We start from the raw sequence: 21075 nt of genomic DNA on the forward strand, positions 1-21075 counted from the left end.
GGCCTAAGATATATATATCTTGTTATATATAATACTATATACAGTATTCTTCCAGGTCTAAGCATGTGATGGTTAATTTCAATGTGTCAACTTGACTGGGTCATGGTATGCCCAGACATTTAGTCAAACATTCTGAGTGTGTCCGGGAGAATGTTTCTTGTTACGAATAACATTTGAATTGGTAGACTGAGCAAAGCAGATTGCCCTCCCCAAAGTGAGTAAGCATCATCCAGTCAAATGAAGACCTAATAGAACATGAAGGCTGAGTAAGAGGGAACTCATTCTGCCTGAACGCTTCAGCAGTGACATTGGTCTTTTCTGGCCTTTGGACTTAGACTGAAACATTGGCTCTACTTGGGTCTTGAACTTGCTATTTTTTGGACCGGAATTTATAAGCTAATCCTGGCAATTCCATTTTCCTTTTGCCAATGATTAGTTTAGGTAAACCTGGGACTGTTTTTGGCTAATAACATGAAAAGGGAAGACTAGCGAAAGTCTCTGGGAAAGAATTTTAATCCTTGACAATAAGGGAGACAATTTGAGAAGAGAAAGCCCTCTTTCTCTGCTACAGAAGATGTTATGAGGTGATGTATATAGCTTTTATTGCCATCTTGGGACCAGGAAGGCAAATCCAAGAGGTTGGCAGAGAAGCAGATATAGCACTGGGTTGTTTAGTTAACCAACACTGAACCAGCCCTCTTCCTTCTTGTTATATGAGACAATAAACGTAAAATAGGACAATAATATTATCTGCCTCATTAACTTGCTATGAATATTAAAAAGCATACTTTATAACTTCAAGCTGAAAGCCTAATTAATACATTTTTCTATGTCATTAAGAGTATTCTGTAACTACCACTTTTTTTTTTTTTTTTTTTTGAGACAGAGTCTTGCTCTGTTGCCCAGGCTAGAGTGCCGTGGCATCAGCCTAGCTCACAGCAACCTCAAACTCCTGGGCTCAAGGGATCCTTCTGCCTCAGCCTTCCGAGTAGCTGGGACTATAGGCATGCGCCACCATGCCCAGCTAATTTATATATAAATATATATATATATTTTTTAGTTATCCAGATCATTTCTTTCTATTTTTTAGTAGAGACAGGGTCTCGCTCTTGCTCACGCTGGTCTCGAACTCCTGACCTTGAGCGATCCAGCTGCCTCGGCCTCCCAGAGTGCTAAGATTACAGGTGTGAGCCACCACGCCTGGCCGTAACTACCACTTTTAATGACTATATTTATGCAAATAATTTAACTATGAATGAACTATTACTTAACCAAAATAAATCTGTTAGATTGACAGACCAAAAATTAAATGTCATTGTTATTTTAATTTGCATTATTTGAATAGTGAGGTTTAGCATTTTCTTAAATTTTTGTTTTCCATCTATTCATCTGGATTTTCTTTAGAAGGAGCACGTCTGTAAAACCAAGCTATGCTTAACTATTATATTTCCTCTAGATACTCCAGCCATTATAATCTTTTAAAACTATGCTTTCACAATAACAAACCATAAAAGTCAACTGAACTATGGTCCTAAATTAGCAAGCAAAGTTTTCTTTAGCATATGCTAGGGGTTACTAGACACTCATGATAAGTCGTATGATGCCATAGCATCACCTAATTTTAAATAAACATTTGAAATCTTTGAAGCAGTATTTAACTCTGTTCTTATTCTTGATGTGCCCAGGACTGGAAATATATTGCTTCAGAACCTGTGGACCCCAGGAGATTTAGAAGAGAATTTTTCTGTCTCTCACAGAAACCACAGAATCTCGGCAACCATCTGGGACTCACTTTGTTTAAAGACAAAGATCCTCTTGGTGGGTTTTTATTGTTTCATTTTCAACTAAAGAGCCTGTTAAATAGGCTTTCAAATTTGATAAAAAGAAAATCCTTAAAAGTGGCCAGAAAGGAAAGGCTACTTAGATGAAGGAAAATCCACAGTGGCCATCCTTGGAATGGTGTCTCTCAGGGCTGCTCCAGTGCAGAGCTCAGGAGAGCTATGTCTGCTTTTCTTCAAAGTGGCAAAACTTGCAAGGCCTTTATTTTGAAAATTATGGTTAGAATTTCAAGATTAATTTATCAGTTGAAGGCAGCTACTTAATTTTTTTAAATGTAGGGTTTCTCTTTAATACACATTTCCAGGTTTCACACTAATTCTCCTCCTTCCCCAAAGCCACAAAGATGTGTATTGAAGATTTCCACATATGATTTTACTTAGCAGGTTTCAGAACTCTTATTAGATCAGTGCCAAGAAGAATGGTGATATTAAAGAATAACTCCAGAGCACCAGATGCACTGGAAAATGATATCTTAACTATGATTAAAAGTGCATGTATAAAGATAGAAATATACATACGTTTGAGTTTTTAGAGTTGTAAAGGTTTCTTCGATGAAGGGATGGGAAACATGGAAGCAAAAATGTGTACATGAATAGCTATACAACATGCAAAGTTCCTGAGAAATTTTGTATGTGGTCAGTTTTCATTCAGTTAGGGAAACAAGAGGGGCATAGCAGGCCGAGCACGGTGGCTCACGCCTGTAATCCTAGCACTCTGGGAGGTCGAGGCGGGCGGATTGTTTGAGCTCAGGAGTTCGAGACCAACCTGAGCAAGAGCGAGACCTCGTCTCTACTAAAAATAGAAAGAAATTAATCGGACAACTAAAAATATATAGAAAAAATTAGCTGGGCATGGTGGCACATGCCTGTAGTCCCAGCTACTCGGGAGGCTGAGGCAGGAGGATCACTTGAGCCCAGGAGTTTGAGGTTGCTGTGAGCTAGGCTAACACCACGGCACTCACTCTAGCCAGGGCAACAGAGTGAAACTTTGTCTCAAAAAAAAAAAAAAAAAAAAGAGGGGCACAGCAAAGGCAGAATACAGATAACCCAACATCAACATTAAAAAGAGTGTTAGCTGAAAAAGATAATATTGAAAGCATCTCAGTAATAAGGAGAAATTTTAGATGAAACAGAAAGAACAGACAGACAAACATAGATCAGACATGGATGTGAAGGAAGGGTGCCAGCCAGAGCCTTTGGGAGACTCCACAGGAAGAAGTTGTGGTGCAGAATAAGGAGCAAGATATCAGCAAATATCAACCCCCAGAGGCTTGGAGTCCAGCAAGAAGGTAGCTGGAATAGTTTGTTTCTCCCTCCCTCACATCTCCGACAGTCAGTGGGTTCCCGAGCTGCTGGAGAGACCTTCTGTGCACACAATCCCAGGGGATGCTGCCACCAGTGGGCTGGGAACTTCTTGTGGACAGGGCACCAGGCTCCCAGGCCCCTGGGGCACTGCCCACCCCCACAGACCTGAGCTGAAACAGCAGGCGCCATATTGCTTCTCCACCCACTGTGCACCTCTGTCCTCCTCAGGGGGCTTCAACTCCTCAGGTCTCATCTTGCTTGTTTCCACATAGACATTTTCCTAACCTGGTCCAGACTGCAGGAGCCAAAGGGGTCCAGTGGGTCCTGGGTGATCTGCGTGACTCTAGAGCCTCGACATTCTGGGCAGACTGCCTCCCGGAGAGAGGGTTGGAGACAACCAGAGTGCTAACATTCCTCCAAAAGACTCTTTACCTCCCCTTCCCCTCCCCTACCACGGCTGCCAAGAGAGACAATTGAGCCACCACACCGAGGCTTCCATGGAGAGTGGGGCTCAGGCCCTTCCTCTTGGGGTCCTACAGTGGACTGAGGGGTGCTCAGACTCTGAGTTTCCTGCTCTTAGTGCCCTCCCTGGTGCTGCTTGCCTGGTAGCTCCATCAGAGCAGAAGATGCCCTGGGGTAGAGGGCCATCGGATCCTGCTTGGGTACCCCGTGGGTGACTCAGGACTAATGTGCTTCTCCCTGGCATGGTCAGGGATTGATCTTCCTGGTCTCAGGAGGCAAGGGAGCCTGTGTGGGCAAATCTCGGGGGAGAGTGCAGTGTGGGTCCTAGCTGCAGAGTGCTTGCAGCACACCCCTTCCCCCACAGGAGGGCTGCACCCTCAGCTCAGGCCAGGATCCTGGGCAGGGAACCCACAGCACAGTCATGGGGGAGTTTGGCTGGCGTGGGCTCTGCTGGGAACAGACTGTGGAACAGAGGAGGAAGGAGAGGAGTGAGGCCCACAGCAGACTACCAGTTTGGAAACTCAGACAGACCTGCTTCCACAAGCAGACTTTCTGGTTGTGTGGGGCCACTTCAGCCTCCCTGGTGGCTCTGCCCAGAAGATGGGAGCAGACCTTTGACCCCTACCAAAAAAGCTACCTTGCCAGCTTTTGTGGAGCCTGGGGGCAGGCTCACCCAACCCAGCCCCACCCAGCTGCGCTCCCCCACCTGCCTGTGCTGTGGCAGAGAATAAGGACTGACCTGGAAGTTCCTGGGCCCGACCTACCACTTGGGGCATTCGAGTGCTTCTCCTGAGTGACTAGAGCTGGTCACAGCACCCCAAAACATCACAGTGTATTCCTTCTGGCAAGCACCAACTACTGACAGGGAGGTCAATTTATACTCCCTTTACAGTATTTTCTGACTCAATTTTAGAGGGTGTGTGGGGGTCCATGGAATAGCCACTTGGGGGAGCACCTACCCCTCCCCACAGAAAAACTGCCCTACTGGATAAGGGCGGAAAGAACCCAGCCCATGGCCTTAGTATACAAGCATTTAGGCCCCTTCCCCGTGAACAGCTCTCCAGGTTTGGAGAGGTTGTCCTGACACTCCTACCAGTGGCTCCCCCTAGTGGCCAGAAAAGCAACTTCTGAGCTCAGCCCAGGCTTTAAAAAGCCTTTCAGGCTCCCACAACCTAGCAATCAACTGCTCAGTGCTGGTAGAGATCAAGAAATCCCCTGGGAGCTACATGGTCCCTCCTAAAGCTTGGGACACTCGAGTACTCCACCTGAGGAACCAGAGTCTATCATGGACACAAAAGAACATCTCAGCAGCTGGCTCTATCCCACAAACATCAACCAATGACAGGGAATACAACAATACAGCTCATCATAGTGTTTTCCAACTCAAGCAAACAGGGTGTGGCTCATTAACACTCACAAGTACCACCCACCATCACCAAGAGTAAGCTGAGGGACCTAACTCACTACGCACTGTTGGGTAGAGGTGAAGACAGGAGGTCAGAGGTAACCCAAGAGGTACACTGAACCTGCTGGAACACTCCATAGGCAACTCAGGACCAGCACTCCTCTCCCTGGCATGCTCAGGGATTGATCTTTGGGGGACCCAGACATAGGCCCATAAGCCAGGCCTAGCACTCCCAGGTCTAACTAAGAGGCTAGATGAGAAGGAATCAGCAAAAGAACTCCGGAAACACGAAAAAATCAGAGTGAAAGGCCACCCCCAAAAGAAAACAATAACTCCTTATCAATGGATACCAACCAAAATGAAAAGATTGAAATGACAGAAGAAGAATTCCAAATATGGATTGTAAGGAAGCTCAATGAAATACAAGATAAAATAGAAACCCAACACAAACCATAAAAACATTGCAGAAAATGAATGAAAAAGGAAATTTACTAAGGAAATCAAATTATTAAAAAAAATTGAACAGAACTTCTGGAAATGAAAAATTCATTCAATGAAATACAAAATACAGTAGAAAGCCTAAAGAACTGGCTAGATCAGGCAGAAGAAAGAATCTCAGAGCTTGAAGACAACACTTTTGAGTTAAACAAGTCAGTCAAAGAGAAAGATCTGAGAAACAAGAGGAATGAACAAAAACTACAAGAAATATGGGATTATGTAAAGAGGCCTAACATAGGAATCATAAGCATCCCTAAGGGCAAAGAAGAAAATACACAGGGGTTGGAAAACCTATCTGAGGGAATAACTAACAAGAATTTCCCTGGCCTTGGTAGAAATCTAGATATCCAGGTATAAGAAGCTCAAAGGACCCCTGGGAAATTCATCATGAAGAGGCAATCACCAGGACACACTGTCATCAGACAGGCCAGAGTAAACAGAAAGGAGGTGCTCCTATAAGCCATAAGGTGAAAGCAGCAGGTAACTTACAAAGGAAAACCCATCACACTATTTGCAGACTTCTCAACTGAGACCTTACAAGCCAGAAGGAATTAGGGGCCCATTCTCAGTCTTCTCAAACAGAATAATGCCAGCCTAGAATTTTGTATCCTGAAAAAGTAAGTTTCTTATATGAGGAAGAAATAAAGACTTTTTCAGACAAGCAAACACTGAGGGAATTTGTCAAGACCAGACTTGCCCTGCAGGAAGTACTCAGACCTGCATTATACACAGATCAGCACAGTAGACACCTACCAGTGTAAAATGACCCAAAAGCTAAAGGTCAGAGCCCGTATACCACAATGGCTCAAGAGGTAAAACAAAGCAATAAAGGTCTACTCAATAGGATCAACATAATTCTACCCCACTTATCAATTCTTTCAGTAAATATGAATGGCTTGAACTCCCCACTGAAGAGACATAGGCTAGCTGAATAGACAAAAAATACAAACTAAGTATCTGTTGTTTCCAGGAAACACATCTAACCCACAAGGACTCATTCAGACTCAAGGTATAGGGATGGAAAACAATATTCCATGAAAATGGAAACCAAAAGAAAGCTGGGGCATAGCCATTCTCATATCAGATAACATAGACTTCAAATCAGCAAAAGTAAAGGAAGACAAAGATGGTCATTATATAATGGTGAAGGAAACGATTCAACAAGAAGACATAACAATCCTAAATATTTATGCACCTAACACAAGTGCACCTAGATTCATAAAGCAAACCCTACTTGATCTAAACAAAATGACAAACAGCAGAATCATAATAGCTGGGGACTTCCACTCCCACTGACAGAATGGGATAGATCCGCCAAGCAGAAAATAAGCAAAGAAACGATGGACTTAAATGGAAACCTAGAACAAATGGGCCTAACAGACATTTACAGAATATTCTACCCTAAAACCGCTTAATATACGTGCTTCTGATCAGTGCATGGGACATTCTGTAAGACTGATCACATCCTAGGCCACAAAACATGTCTCAACAAATTAAAAAAAAATATATAGACATTATACCATGTATCTTCTCGGACCATTGCAGAATAAAATTAGAAATTGATTCCAACAGAAACACTGAACTCTACACAAAGTCATGGAAATTAAACAATCTACTGCTCAACCATTATTGTGTCAGGAGGAAATTAAAACAGAAATTAAAAGATTCTTTGAACTAAATGACAAAGGGGGACACAAATTATCAAAATCTGTGGGATCAGCAAAAGCAGTCCTAAATGGAAAATTCATAGACATAAATGCCTAGATCCAAAAGACAGATAGATCACAAATCAACAATCTAATGAATTGTCTCCAGGAATTGGAAAAAGAAGAGCACATCAATTCCAAACTCAGCAGAAAAGAAAAGAAATAACTAAGGTCAGAGCAGAACTAAATGAAACTGATAATGAAAGTATTATACAGAAGATTAACGAAACAAAAAGTTGATTCTTTGAAAAGGTGAACAAAATTGACAGGCCTCTTGCTAGGTTAACCATGAAACAGAAAAGAAAGGACCCTAATAAGCTCAATCAGATGTGAAAAAGGAGATATTACAACTGATGGAAATATGTGGAAAAGCAAAATATCATCTCTGAATACTATAAAAATCTCTATGCACATAAACTTGAAAACGTTGAGGAAATGGGTAAATTCTTGGAAACACACAACCTCCCTGGGCTCAATCAGGAAGAAACAGAAGTCCTGAACAGATCAATATCAAGTAACAAAATTGAAGCAGCAATAAAAAATCTATCCCCAAAAAAGTCCTGGTCCAGGACTTTTTTTGCAGCTGAATTTTAGCAGACCTACAAAAAAGAACTGGCAGCTATACTGCAGAAATTATTTCATAATGTAGAGAAGGAAGGAATCCTCCCCAACTCATTCTATGAAGCCAATATCACCTTGATACCAAGGACACAACAGAAAAAGAAAACTATAGATGAATATCCCTTATGAATATAGATGCAAGAATTCTCAATAAAATCCTAGCAAACTGAATTCAGCTGCACATCAAAAAAATAATCCACCACGATCAAGTGGGTTTCGTCCCAGAGATGTAAGGATGGTTCAACATATGCAAACCTGTAAATGTGATTCACCACATAAAAAGAAACAAAAACAAGACCATACGATCCTCTCGATAGATGCAGAAAAAGCACTTGACAAAATTCAGCACACTTTTACGATAAGAACTCTTAACAAAATAGGCATGGATGGAAGATACACCAATATTATAAAACCCATATATGACAAACCCACAGCCAACATCATACTAAACAGGGAACAACTGTTAGAACTGGAATCAGACAAGGTTGCTCACTGTCACCACTTCTGTTCAATAGAGTGCTGGAAGTCCTAGCCAGAGCAATCAGGCAAGAGAAAGAAATAAGGGGTATCCAAATCAAGAAAGAAGAAATCAAACTATCACTCTTTGGTGATAATATGACCTTTTATCTAGAAAACCCCAAAGATTCTGCGAAGAGACTCCCGGAATTGATAAATGAATTCATCAAAGTTTCAGGTTACAAAATCAATGTACATAAATCAGTAGCATTACTATACACCAACAGTCAAGCTGAAAATCAATCAAAGACTCAATAACTTTCACAATAACAACAAAGAAAATAAAATACCTAGGAATATATTTAACCAAGGAGGGGAAAGACTTCTTCAAGGAATACTACAAAACACTGAGGAATGAAATCACAGAGGATATAAGCAAATGAAAAATCATATCATGCTCATGAATCAACAGAATCAACATTCTTAAAATGTCTATACTTCCCAAAGTGATTTGCAGATTCAATGCAATCCCTATTAAAATACCAATGCCGTTTTTTGCAGATCTAGAAAAAATAATTCTACACTTCGTGTGAAACCAGAAAAGAACCCAAATAGCCTAAGCAACCTTAAGCTAAAAGAACAAATCAGGAGGCATCACTTTAGCAGACTTCAAGCTATACTACACAAGGCTATAGTAACCAAAACAGCATGGTACTGGCACAAGAACAGAGACCTAGACCAATGGATCAGAACACAGAATCCAGATATAAAACCATCCTCCTCATATTGCCATCTGAACTTCGACAAAGCAGACAAAAACATACAATGGGGAAAAGAATCCCTATACAGTAAGTGGTGCTGGGAAAATTAGATAGCCACATGTAGAAGACTGAAATAGGATCTGCACCTCTCACCACTCACAAAAATTAATTCATGATGGATAACAGACTTAAATCTAAGGCATGCAACTATAAGAATTCTAGAAGAGATTGGAAAAACTCTTACAGATATCAGCCTAGGGAAAGAATTTATGAAGAAGACCCCAAAAGCAATCACAGCGACAACAAAAATCAATAAATGGGATTTATTAAATTAAAAGGCTTCTGTACAGTTAAGGAAACAATCAATAGAGCAAAAAATAACCTACAGAATGGGAGAAAATATTTGCATGATATACATCCAATAAAGGGCTAATAACAAGAATCTACAAAGGACTCAAGTGAATCAGCAAGAAAACATCAAACAACCCCATTAAAAAGTGGACAAAAGACATGAACAGAAGCTTTTCAAAAGAAGATATAGACTAATGGCCAATAAACATGAAAAAACATTCAATGTCTCTAATCATCAAGGAAATGCAAATCAAAACCACAATGAGATATCACCCAACCCCAATGGAAATGGCTTTTATCAAAAAGTCCCACAACAACAGATGCTGGCATGGATGCAGAGAAAAAGGAACCCTTACACACTATTGGTGGGTCTGCAAACTAGTTCAACCTCTATGGAAAGTAGTATGGAGATACTGCAAAGAATTAAAAGTAGACCTACCATTTGATCCAGCAATCCCACTACTGGGTATTTACCCAAAGGAAAAAAAGACATTTTATTAAAAAGACACTTGCACTTGAATGTTTATAGCAGCACAATTCACAATCACAAAGATATGGAAACAACCCAAGTGCCCATCAATATATGAGTGGATTAATAAAATGTGGTATGTATATACCATGGAATATTACTCAGCCATAATGGTGAACTAATACCTTTTGTAACAACCTGTTTGGAATTGGAGACCATCCTTCTAAGTGAAGTATCACAAGAATGGAAAAACAAACACCACATGTACTCACCATTAAATGATCAACTCATGTGTACATATGGTAGTAAAATTCAACAGAAATCAAGCAGGTGGGATGGGGGAGGAGGGAATGGGTAAATTCACACCTAACTGCACACTATCTGGGTGATGGACACACTTATAACTTTGACTCAATATGCACAAATGTAATTCATGTAACCAAAACGTTTGTTACCCCATAATATTCTGAAAATTTTTAAAAAAGATCGTTAGCCAATTCTCCATTATCCAGGGGCATATTAATATGGTTAGGGTACATCAGGGATCTGCATACACTCACCTCCCCAAATGGGCCTTGGTAATTAGGCAGCTGCAGTTTATTGCAAACTTCCAGGCCCAGGTGGGGGTTAAGGAAAAAAGCCAAGATGTGAAGGAGGCAAGAATCCATGAAGCTCTTTTGAAGCTTGGTTCCTTTCCTCCTCACGTCGCCAAGTGAGGAAATCCTATGTCTCTGATCTACTTTAACCAGATCTAATCTGAACGCCAGTTGGACTACCCTGACAATAAATATTAAATCCAATTGAAAAAGACATTTAAAATTTGTGTGTGTTTGTGTGTGTGTCTGTGAGTGAGTAGGGGTTGGGGAGGGAGAAGGAGAGATGGTAAAACTTTGCGGAATTTTTTAGAAATGTATTTTTCAAGGGAACAACTTTTTTTGATGTTTGATATACCATTGCAATGTGAAATCTCCATGCAGGAACACTGTATGTATTAATTGATCCCTGAAATTTAACATCATTCTTTGAAAATACATAGTATTTATGCAATAATGGGGCATTATTGTAGTAACACAAAAAAGTCCAACTAGTGTTACTCATGCCTGAGAATATTTTATTGCGATAATTGTAACTAAAGTATATTGGGTTATAGCAGTGGAGCAGGCATGCTGTAAGCACTTTACATACACAAACTCATTCAGTCCTCACACTAACTTCCTGAGGAAGGCACTATTACTATTTTCCTTTTACAGATATGGAAACTGATTCACAAAGAGGTTGAATAACTTCCTGAAAATCACACAGCTAGCGAGGGGATCCAGCCAACTTGTCTATGATCTTAACCACCTGGACATATCATTCAAACCATTTCTCCATGGAGGGACCTTGCCATGTTACTAATTGTGAAATGTTCTAGCAACCACACACCAGAATTGAATGAACTGGGAAAGTTTAGACTGGAACTATAGTCGTCAGAGGGTGATACTTGGACAAGCAGCAACAGCATCACCCGGGAGCTTGTTAGAAATGCAAAGTTTAGGCCACACCCAATCTGAAATTTCAGGGCTTGGGTCCAGCAATCTGTGTTTTAACAAGCCCTCCAGGGGATTCTGATGCATACTCAATGGTTTGAGAACCACTGGGCTAGAGAGAAGGAAGCTAAGGGGAAACATCATAGCTCCCCTCATGTTTTTGAAGGGCCATCACGTAGAGGAGAGGTGACTTGTGGAGTCCTCACAACAAGTTGTATGCTTATTGTATATGTCTCACAGTTCTAAGGAATGGGAAAAGCTGGTGGAATGGTGAAAGATTTTGGTTCAAAATTAGGAAAAAACTTAGCTGGCAGTAATCAAGAACAGAAAGGACTTCTGTGTGAGGTAATAAGCCTCTTGTCATCTGAACTATTCAAACACAGGCTGAAGAAGCATTTCTCAGATATGCTAGAAAATAGGAAGGTAGATAAGGAATTCTTGAAAGATCATGAGTGACAGAATCAGAAAAGCAACATGTATTTATTAGGTAGATATTCATTAAGAGCAAATTGAAGTGAGAGAGTTTTGAGTGTAGGTGGGAATCAGTGACACTTCTTGGTCTTATGGACTCTTGGTTCAAAGCTCACACTAGTAGGCTGGTCCCCTAATGAGTCCTTCAGTAAGTCTCATTTGTCCCATAGTTGTCTCTTTGCTTATCCTATACTGTCTACTTGGAATATACTCCTTTTTTTTTTTTTTTTTTGAGACAGAATCTCACTGTGTTGCCCCGGCTAGAGTGCCGTGGCGTCAGCCTAGCTCACAGCAACCTCACACTCCTGGGCTCAAGCGATCCTCCTGCCTCAGCCTGCCGAGTAGCTGGGACTACAGGCTTGCACCACCATGCCCGGCTAATTTTTTCTATATATTTTTAGTTGTCCAATTAATTTCTTTCTATTTTTAGTAGAGACGGGGTCTCGCTCTTGCTCAGGCTGGTTTCGAACTCCTCAGCTCAAACAATCTGCCCGCCTCGGCCTCCCAGAGAACTAGGATTACAGGCGTGAGCCACCGCGCCTGGCCCAGAATATACTCTCTTAATCCAAATTCTTCATATTTTCCAAAGCCTAGCTTCTTAGTGAAACCTCTAAATTCCCTTCACACCTACTGTCAGTTGTATACATTGTTGGGTTTGTATAAATTTACAATTTAAGAGCAAAGACTGTGTCCCATACTTGGTGTCTTCCATTTTATCATGTCCCACTGCAGGCAATCAATAAATATTCTGAGGAATGATCAGTTAATTGGGAAGACTCTTCCACGCTTCTCTTCTAAGACTCCTCTGCTAGAGTTTTCATTTCTGTGGCCCACAATAATAAGAACATCCAGTCCAGCTCCCTGATTAGGTGCAGACCAAGAATGTACATGGTATGGGTACTACTGTTCATCTCACCAGTTGCTTGCTGCTTACCCCTTGGCATACAGCAATAGAACAGCCTCTGCTGCTTGCTGGGGGAAGCTCCCCTTTTCCAGGAACTGGGTGCTGTTTCTGAGTGCTGTCCTCAGTTCACGTAAGCTCTGGATAGACTGTTACAATCCAGATGCAGATGTATATGTTAAAACTCTTATGACAAATCCAGTTATTATGTGTGCAGTGAAGCCAGTTTTCAGATTTTAATACTTCCTTTTTTTCTTTCTACTCTTGTCATATGCTCCATGCTTGAAAAACATCTTTTAGAAACCACATTTTCACATCTTAAGAACACAAAAAAAGTGTCAGATACTTTTTTTCCCTTTGCAGTCTTAGAACTTCAAAAACAGCCAAAAGGAAGTTTTATAAAATACGTAAAAATATGTGCTGAGAGCTGAGGTTTTATATGCCAAGAGTTAGGCTGCAGTGAATTTTTACTGCAGTTAATATTAACTCCTAGGAAAAGAAAAGCCTGCTGGAGACCCAGGCCCACTTTGTCATGGGATAGCCTCACAACCCTTCTTCACAGATCATTCACACAAGCATGAGAACCAACTCCTGGTCATCCACTGGTGGATTATCCAGAGTCCCCACCACCCCTTGCTTCTTTTCCCTCTCAATAAAGGCCTTTTGTCTATTTCACAGCTCATTAGCACCTCCACCAGAAGGTAGGTGGTGACAGGGAGAAGAGGTGCAACTAAAATCAGTAAATTTTACTGCTCGTTAGCAGCTCTTGTAAAAGACATGGGACAAAGGGTTTGAAGCCATCATCATCACCAGGATCATCAGCAAGCACTTACTAAGTGCTCACATGCATGGCAGTAGTAGGTTAACTAGGCATAACCACTGTGACTTTTTATTATTAATTATTTTCATTTCTTTAAGTTTCATCTCTATTACATCAAATAATTAAGAGTTACCTGGGTCATGAACACAAAGAAACTTACCTGTTTTTGTACTCCATTGAGTTGCTGAACCTTGATGATGAGTGAAGCAGTTCGACCCTTGTACTGAATTGTTCTAATAAAAGTCCCGGCATGGTCCACACTGAAAGGTTCTGACCAACGCCAATTGCCCCAACCTTCAATACAGATGTGTAACAGCTGGAGAGAAAAACAATAATCGTCATAATGCCAAACGTGCCAACAAAAATCTAGTCCTAAAATGAAAGTCTCGTTGCTGGAAAACCTTCCTATTTGTAATATTTAGCATCTGTTTTCTCTCTAACCTGCATTATTCATCCACTTCCAGCTTATTCCACCAGGCTAAGAATAGCAAATATGCCACATAGAGTCAATGTGGTTTTCCAGATCACATTTTAAACCTTCTTAAAAATAATTGTTCTATCAAATGGCAAAAGGCCTGCTAAACATTTGAGAAAAGACCATTTCATTCATCTGGAGGACAAGAAGGTTGAAATGTGAGATCAAAGAACCTTGCTTTTGGCTGATAGTTCATTTCTTCTTATGGCTAGATAGTAATTAAAGCTGAATTTGGTTTGTGGTATTATTTTTGATCCTAAATTGCCATTAAATTTTTTTTTGATAAAGAACAAAACAGCAATTTGAAGATATATTTCATTTAATATGCTCTCTTTATGACATCTCATATATCAAATTAGAAATACCTTCAACATTTTAAATGTAGGATAAAATGTCTTTGTTCTATTTTTGCATTGTGTATTTATTGTAACTTTACCAATTGAGTTTCCTGATACATATTTATATTTATTCTTATAGTATTGCCACTTGTGGCCATATTTGGATTTGTTTTGTGGTCATTCAAATATTTCCTATTTCCATTCCTACCCACTTAAATGCAGCTAAGAAAATCAGTGTAACTACATGGGCATTCCAAGAAAACCATAATAATTAGTACGTCTTTAGGATATAGGCTTAAACGAAAATAAATAATATTGTATGATTTATAAGGATAAGGAAAGAAAACTGACATTTTAAGAAAAATGTTTATATGATACACAAGTATAATTTATATTTTTCCTTCACAGCATATATAATTGTTTTAACAGAGCCAAAGGTGAATCTCATGAAACAATCCCAATTAATGGATCGAATAAAGCTTTGAAAACAAATCATAATAGGCTCTTACAATAAATACACTAAGGATTTACATGGGAATTTCTATAATAATAAAAGTCTCAATGGAAGTAGGTTATTTTTTAGTTCCAGCCTTAGAAGGAATCCTGATAACATGCTTAGAGTTTAAAAATTTAAACTTATTTTTCCATTGGTCAAATAAGGTCATTGGTCATCACAGCGTAAGTTTTAAAGGATGATTAAGGTAGGGCTTTCTTTGTTTGTTTTTGAATATCGGAATAAAGCACTTTTAAAAATCTCTTAAATCATCTCCCTGCTTTTAATATGGCCCCACTCCAGTTCTTCCTCCACACGACTGCCAGGGATTCTGCAGAATCAAAAGGCCACCCGTCGGATGAGTTCTTAAAAAGAAGGCTAACAGCTAAGAAAAAAAATCTTGGACAACAAGTACGTTTAGGGAAAATATGGTCTTATATACACTCTACAGCATAAAAGTACCAGAGTATCTTTGATGTTTAAATATTAGTTACAGGAAAAAAAAACAATAGCAGTGTTTGGAACCATTTTAGTTTTTTATAGCATCAATTGGGAATAAAGCTCAGGGCACACACACAACTAAAAGAAACAAGAAAGTTGTTTTCTTTGGAGAGACTAGTAGCTGGAAGTGACAAAAAAATAATGAGGCAAGGTACTTAAGGTCAAGCCCAGCTATATTTTTCCTGAACATTCCATAGACTTTAGAGAAAGTTTTAATATACACAATGTAATTTTAAGTGTGAAGTGTTCACATTTGCATATGAGCTCAGTTTTAGATAGCTGCTCGCTCTGTGTACACAGCTTTTAATGACTGACTGTCACCAAGGAATACGCTGTCAGGTTTTGCTTGGCAGCTATTTGTTCTCAGAAAGTTGGCAAAGATATTTTCTTTGAATTATGAAAATTCAGACACATTTGGATTTAGTTCACATGGAAAAGTTAAGTGGGAGAAAAACATTTATAACACTTCTCCCCACATGCATCAGCAACTGAGTATCTGTATTGGTCTACTGTTAAAAAACATCTAAATATCATTGGCAAGTAGATATATATAATTTATCAGGAAAGGAGTTACATTCCTAAGAGAGAAATCCACAAGAAGGAATTCAGGAGGCCCTGCAGAACTGCAGTCCTCCTTCCCATGGTACAATCGCCATTGCTAGGGGACCTATGGCACTGGATTTGGGCACTGGATGGCAGTGCTCAGATACCCACAGACACCAAGCCAGGGTGGGAGGTTTTGTTTTTGTTACACCCACTAACTAAATTTCACTGCTACAGGTACTGAAAGTCCCCACTTAGTAACAAATATTTGTGTATCTATTTTTCTTTCTATACAGAAGAAAGTATAAAATCAGGCACAAAAATGTGAGATTTGTGTTAGACTATGTGATTCTAATGAGCTTTCTTTCTACCATTTATCCAATACATTTTCATTGCTCAGTTACTATAACGATGGCGATATGCTAGACACTATGGGGGAAATAAGGAGGAAGAGATGTGTTTTTGGCCCCATAAGGAGCTTATGATCTTATTGGAAAAATAAGGTGAGAGCAAATAACTAATAAGAGGTAGAAAGAGAGGTTCAAAGTGCCACAGTAGTCCAGATAGGGAAGGGTCTGTTTCAGGCTGCTGTGATTAAGAAAACTTCGTGAAACAGCCGTATCTCAGAGTTTGGGTAGCATTTCAATTGGCAAAGATGACAGTTCATTCCCAGTCCAAAGAGACAATTCGAGATGTTAAAAGAAGAAGGCACATCTGGGGCAAAGTTAACAGTCTCAATTGGCTAGAGAAAAAGGAACATGAAAAAAGGAGTGGGGATAAGGTCAGACAAGTGGATCCAGATATTTATCCAGGAATTAGCAGGTAAGTAGTGGCACATTCTGTGTAGGTGAGCAACGTGCTGACAAGAGAGTGGGGGTGGCGTGAAGAGGTGGGAAAACTGCAATAGTGGGGACGAGAGGCAACGTGGGCCAGAAATATGAGGCAGGGGAAAGCAACGGACTTTGTAAAAATAGCTATCCCTTTTGCCTGGAGCCCAAGGTATTTTTATGTTCTCTTATCAATTTGGAAATTTTCGTTCACCTATTTTCTATTACGAGTTTTCCTTACTGACTCAATTCCTCTACCATCTTTCCATCCATCCAGGCTTTTCGTCCTGTTTGGCCTACTTAACTAGTGTCTAATATTTTCCATTGGGGGAAAAAAGTCAAACAGGAACCATTCTTGTTGGATGTTTTCAATGACAACTGAAACTAAGCAATAAGGCAGGTTGTATAGTGGCCACACTCGTTGGAAGGTCCCAAGGGGCTACATTTTCCTTTTTTTCCGACAGACCCCCAGTGCTGCACTGGCAGCCAGACTAAATTCATAGTTTTTCCACCGAAGACCCCAGATGGGAGCATATACAGCTTTCAACTCATTTTTTTCTATACAAAATAAAACAGAATTACTGATCAGGGAGTTGGGGATCAGCTCTGAGGACCACCTACAGTGATGTCCAAAGGGAGAATTCCTGAATTGATATACTTAGGAGGAAAGAAAAATAAGATGAAAGCTAGGTAAACAGAGTACACAAAGGAGGAGAAAGCAAAAGGGGATGGTTAAGCAAAAAATTTTAGATTATATCCTAAAACATAAATGACGACAGTACTGAATATTTTTTTTGTGAACTTATATATTTCACCATTCATTTAAAAGCTGTTATCAAGATTTTCTCTACCTCAATAATCACAAATTAAAAATGTCTTCAGACTCATTTGTATATTTTTTTTGCATTTTATAAAAATTTATCCTATAGTAATATATACTGTTCTAAAAAGAAACTGAAGATCTAAACAACTTCAAAAATTTTCCCAATCCATTGTATTCATTATAGAAATTTTAGGAGTTCTAAAAAATTAACATGTAATCCAAGTGAAATCAACTACTGTATATATTATAGTAATTTATCTTTTTGTATTATATTTGTATATTTTATATATGTGAATATATATATTAAAACTTAGGGCCGGGCGCGGTGGCTCACGCCTGTAATCCTAGCTCTCTGGGAGGCTGAGGTGGGAGGATTGTTTGAGCTCCGGAGTTCAAAACCAGCCTGAGCAAGAGCGAGACCCCGTCTCTACTAAAAATAGAAAGAAATTAATTGGACAACTAAAAATATATAGAAAAAATTAGCCGGGCATGGTGGCGCATGCCTGTAGTCCCAGCTACTTGGGAGGCTGAGGCAGGAGGATCGCTTGAGCCCAGGAGTTTGAGGTTGCTGTGAGCTAGGCTGATGCCACGGCACTCTAGCCCGGGCAACACAGTGAGACTCTGTCTCAAAAAAAAAAAAAAACAAAAAAAAAAAACCCAAAAAACTTAGGCATCATTTATTTTTTAAACTTCTAAACTCATCATTATATCCCAAGAGCCTAGTCCATAGTAGGCATTCAATAAATATTTGTTGAACAATCAAAATTAAAAAAATAACCAAAAGTAAATATTCAAAAATTCTAGCAGAGATATTTGTATATAAAATGATATTATAAAATGAGTATTAAATCTAAGTATTTAGAAAAGTTTTCTGTTTTGAATGACACAGGAGATCTGTCTCTCAGGGATAACAATATTAGATTAACCTACAAATCAATGTAATCCTTCAGATCCATAATTCAGACACTGCAATATTGATATTAAAACATCAAGCAGCTCCAAAATAATATCGTAGGTGAGCATAATGAATAAAAATTGAGTTAAAATAATCAAAAAAAATTCTGGTCTGTCCGAAATAGTATCTGGAAAGCAAATTAAACAGATCAAAGTTAAGTTGCATGTTTGAAATACATGACTCTAAGTGGAGCCGACAGAACATTTCATACTACTGAATTAGCATAAAAATGAAATGAAATATGGGGCTCATTATTGCTTTTTCAAGACACTTGAATTTGAGGATGTTCAGAGATCTGAAATAATGTTAAAAATCAAGTATTAATAGAAAAATTTCTAGATAATGGCTAATGCTTGGTGTCATCATGATTCAGTACTGAAACTCTTAGGACCCTATTTATCTATTTGCATTTATGGAATAAAATCTCAAGCTAAGAGAATATTTAAGTGGAAATAAATAAAATTGAATTATTCTTAAACACTCTGATATAGTTTATTTTGGTAGAGAAAAGAAAAAGAGAAATAAAGCTAAATTATGAAAGCCTTCCCAAACAAATCTTTCAGGGGGTGATATAATGGAGGTTCATTGTTATGATACACCTGTTTGGTAATTTACTCTTCCACAAAATAGGGGTGCTGTAGGTTTTCCCCTCAAGATTGTTTGAACTCATTGAAGGCCACAAATACTGTGCAATTAGCATGAAACAACCTCTCACAAAAATGGGACGCCTGACATACTCGCAAAATGTTGGCTGGAATAAAACATTGTAGCTGGAGGGTAATCCTTGTATCAAAAATCTTACTTTTAATACTTACTGACTCATGAATTCTATGGAAGAATTTATCCTAAGGTAATAATTATAGATGTGTGCAGGATTAATATAGATATATGTTTATTCCAGCACTGTTTTAATAATAAAAATTAGGCAGTACTAGGAAATTGGTTAAATAAAATATAGTAAAAATAACAACAGCTGTCCTTTATTAGACACTTACTATGTGCCATGCACTGGGCTAAGTGCTTTTCATATGTCGTCTTATTTATTCCTTAAAACAATCTTATAAGGTAGATACTTTTGCTCCTTTTTACAGATGAAAAAAGAAATGGAGGTACACAGAGGTTGGGTGACTTCTTCAGAGCCATAGTGCTGGGGAGGAGAAGGTATACGATTTGAACTGAGGTGTGCTTACTCAGAGCCTCTATTCTTAACTATACTTATGCAGCAGAATCCTCTCAAGCTACTGAAAACAATCATAGCATGCAAAAATAACACTGTCACATGAAAGGTGGTCAGATAAAGTCAGTCTCACAGAGAAAAAAAATAAAGAGTACCTGGCAACTTCTTTTATGCCACTTCTGTTACCAGTCTACTGAAGCAAAGGAAAAAAAGCCATTTTTACCCTTTAAAAACACCATGCAACCTTCCTCAGCTGCCTGGCACTATCCTCTACCTTTTCTTCAGTGCCGTGGCCTTTCTCTCTCTCTCTCTCCCCCCATCTCTTTCTTAGGAAAATAAATAAACTTTGTACTTCTTTCTATTCTAATAACTGTGTAAGAAATTCTCAGCCTGCCTATGAATTCCCCACCCTAACATTCGGTGGACTGTACGGGGAGGAGAAACTGAGTCACAGTCATTTCTCTACCTCTGTACGAAGAGCTCACTTTTCTGCCTCTGTCTTGGGACTGCTCCCTCCTCTGCTACAGCTCCCAGAAGTTCATTCTCGGTGCCCTCATTTGGAATTTGGTAAGTCTCCAGGGCTTTGGAAATGGTCATATACTCGAAAGAGAGTCAGCAGCTCTGTGGTTACAACTCCAGTGTCAGTCTGCCACTCTTGGAAAGGTACCTGAGAAGGAAACTTCCTAGCCACCTCTTCCTGGACTTCGCCCAGACCCAGGGACGCCTGGCTTTGGGGAAGCTCCTCTCTAGGTTTCAGGTCTGCACCAGGACTTGGGGATGTCCACCTCTGGTCAGCACTTTATGCAGTGTTTCAGGTCTGACTAAGAACTCGGGCATGCCTGATGTCCGATAAGCACCTCAAAGGTTGTCTAGTGGCGGATGCCTCACTCAGATTCTCAGTGTTGGTGTCTTGATGTATGACTATCCCTGAAGTCCTTCACGTTTTTCTTTCTATGGACAACATTTAGGAAATTTGGCCTGAGAACGTATCCCTTAGTCATGATGCTATTCTGCCACTCAACCTTCTATTGCTACTGCCATGGCATAGGGGTCTAAAGTTCCCTACATTCATGCTTCCTTTAAACTTGCTAGACATCCTGATTTTCACTTTGCCTGCTGCATGTTACTTCTTACTGCTGCATCTCTCTCTTTGTCTTCACCTTCCAGATAAAGTTTCTCTTCTGGCTCCCTCTTCTTCTTCTTATTCTCTGTCACCACCACTCTTGCCTGGCCACATTCACCCAGGCTAGCCATTTCAAACTCCCTCCCCACCTGTACACCAGCTTCCTCTCTGGGAGGCTGCTAGGTCAAAAGGCATCATAAATTACTCAGAGCCAAGAGTAAAATTCA

The 21075-nt window shown here is 39.6% G+C and overlaps 1 protein-coding gene across 1 annotated transcript in view; it reads right to left on the bottom strand.

Moving 5' to 3' along the window:
- VPS13B (vacuolar protein sorting 13 homolog B (yeast)) overlaps positions 1 to 21075 on the bottom strand; it is a 933283-nt gene that overhangs the window by 54744 nt on the left and 857464 nt on the right. Inside the window, exon 43 of the mRNA XM_012643529.1 lies at positions 13754 to 13909. Coding sequence (XP_012498983.1) covers positions 13754 to 13909 — 156 coding nt within the window. The remainder of the gene's footprint in view (positions 1 to 13753; positions 13910 to 21075) is intronic.

Source organism: Propithecus coquereli, unplaced genomic scaffold (genome assembly GCF_000956105.1).
Source record: "Propithecus coquereli isolate 6110/MARCELLA unplaced genomic scaffold, Pcoq_1.0 Scaffold2, whole genome shotgun sequence".
Lineage (NCBI taxonomy): Eukaryota > Metazoa > Chordata > Mammalia > Primates > Indriidae > Propithecus > Propithecus coquereli.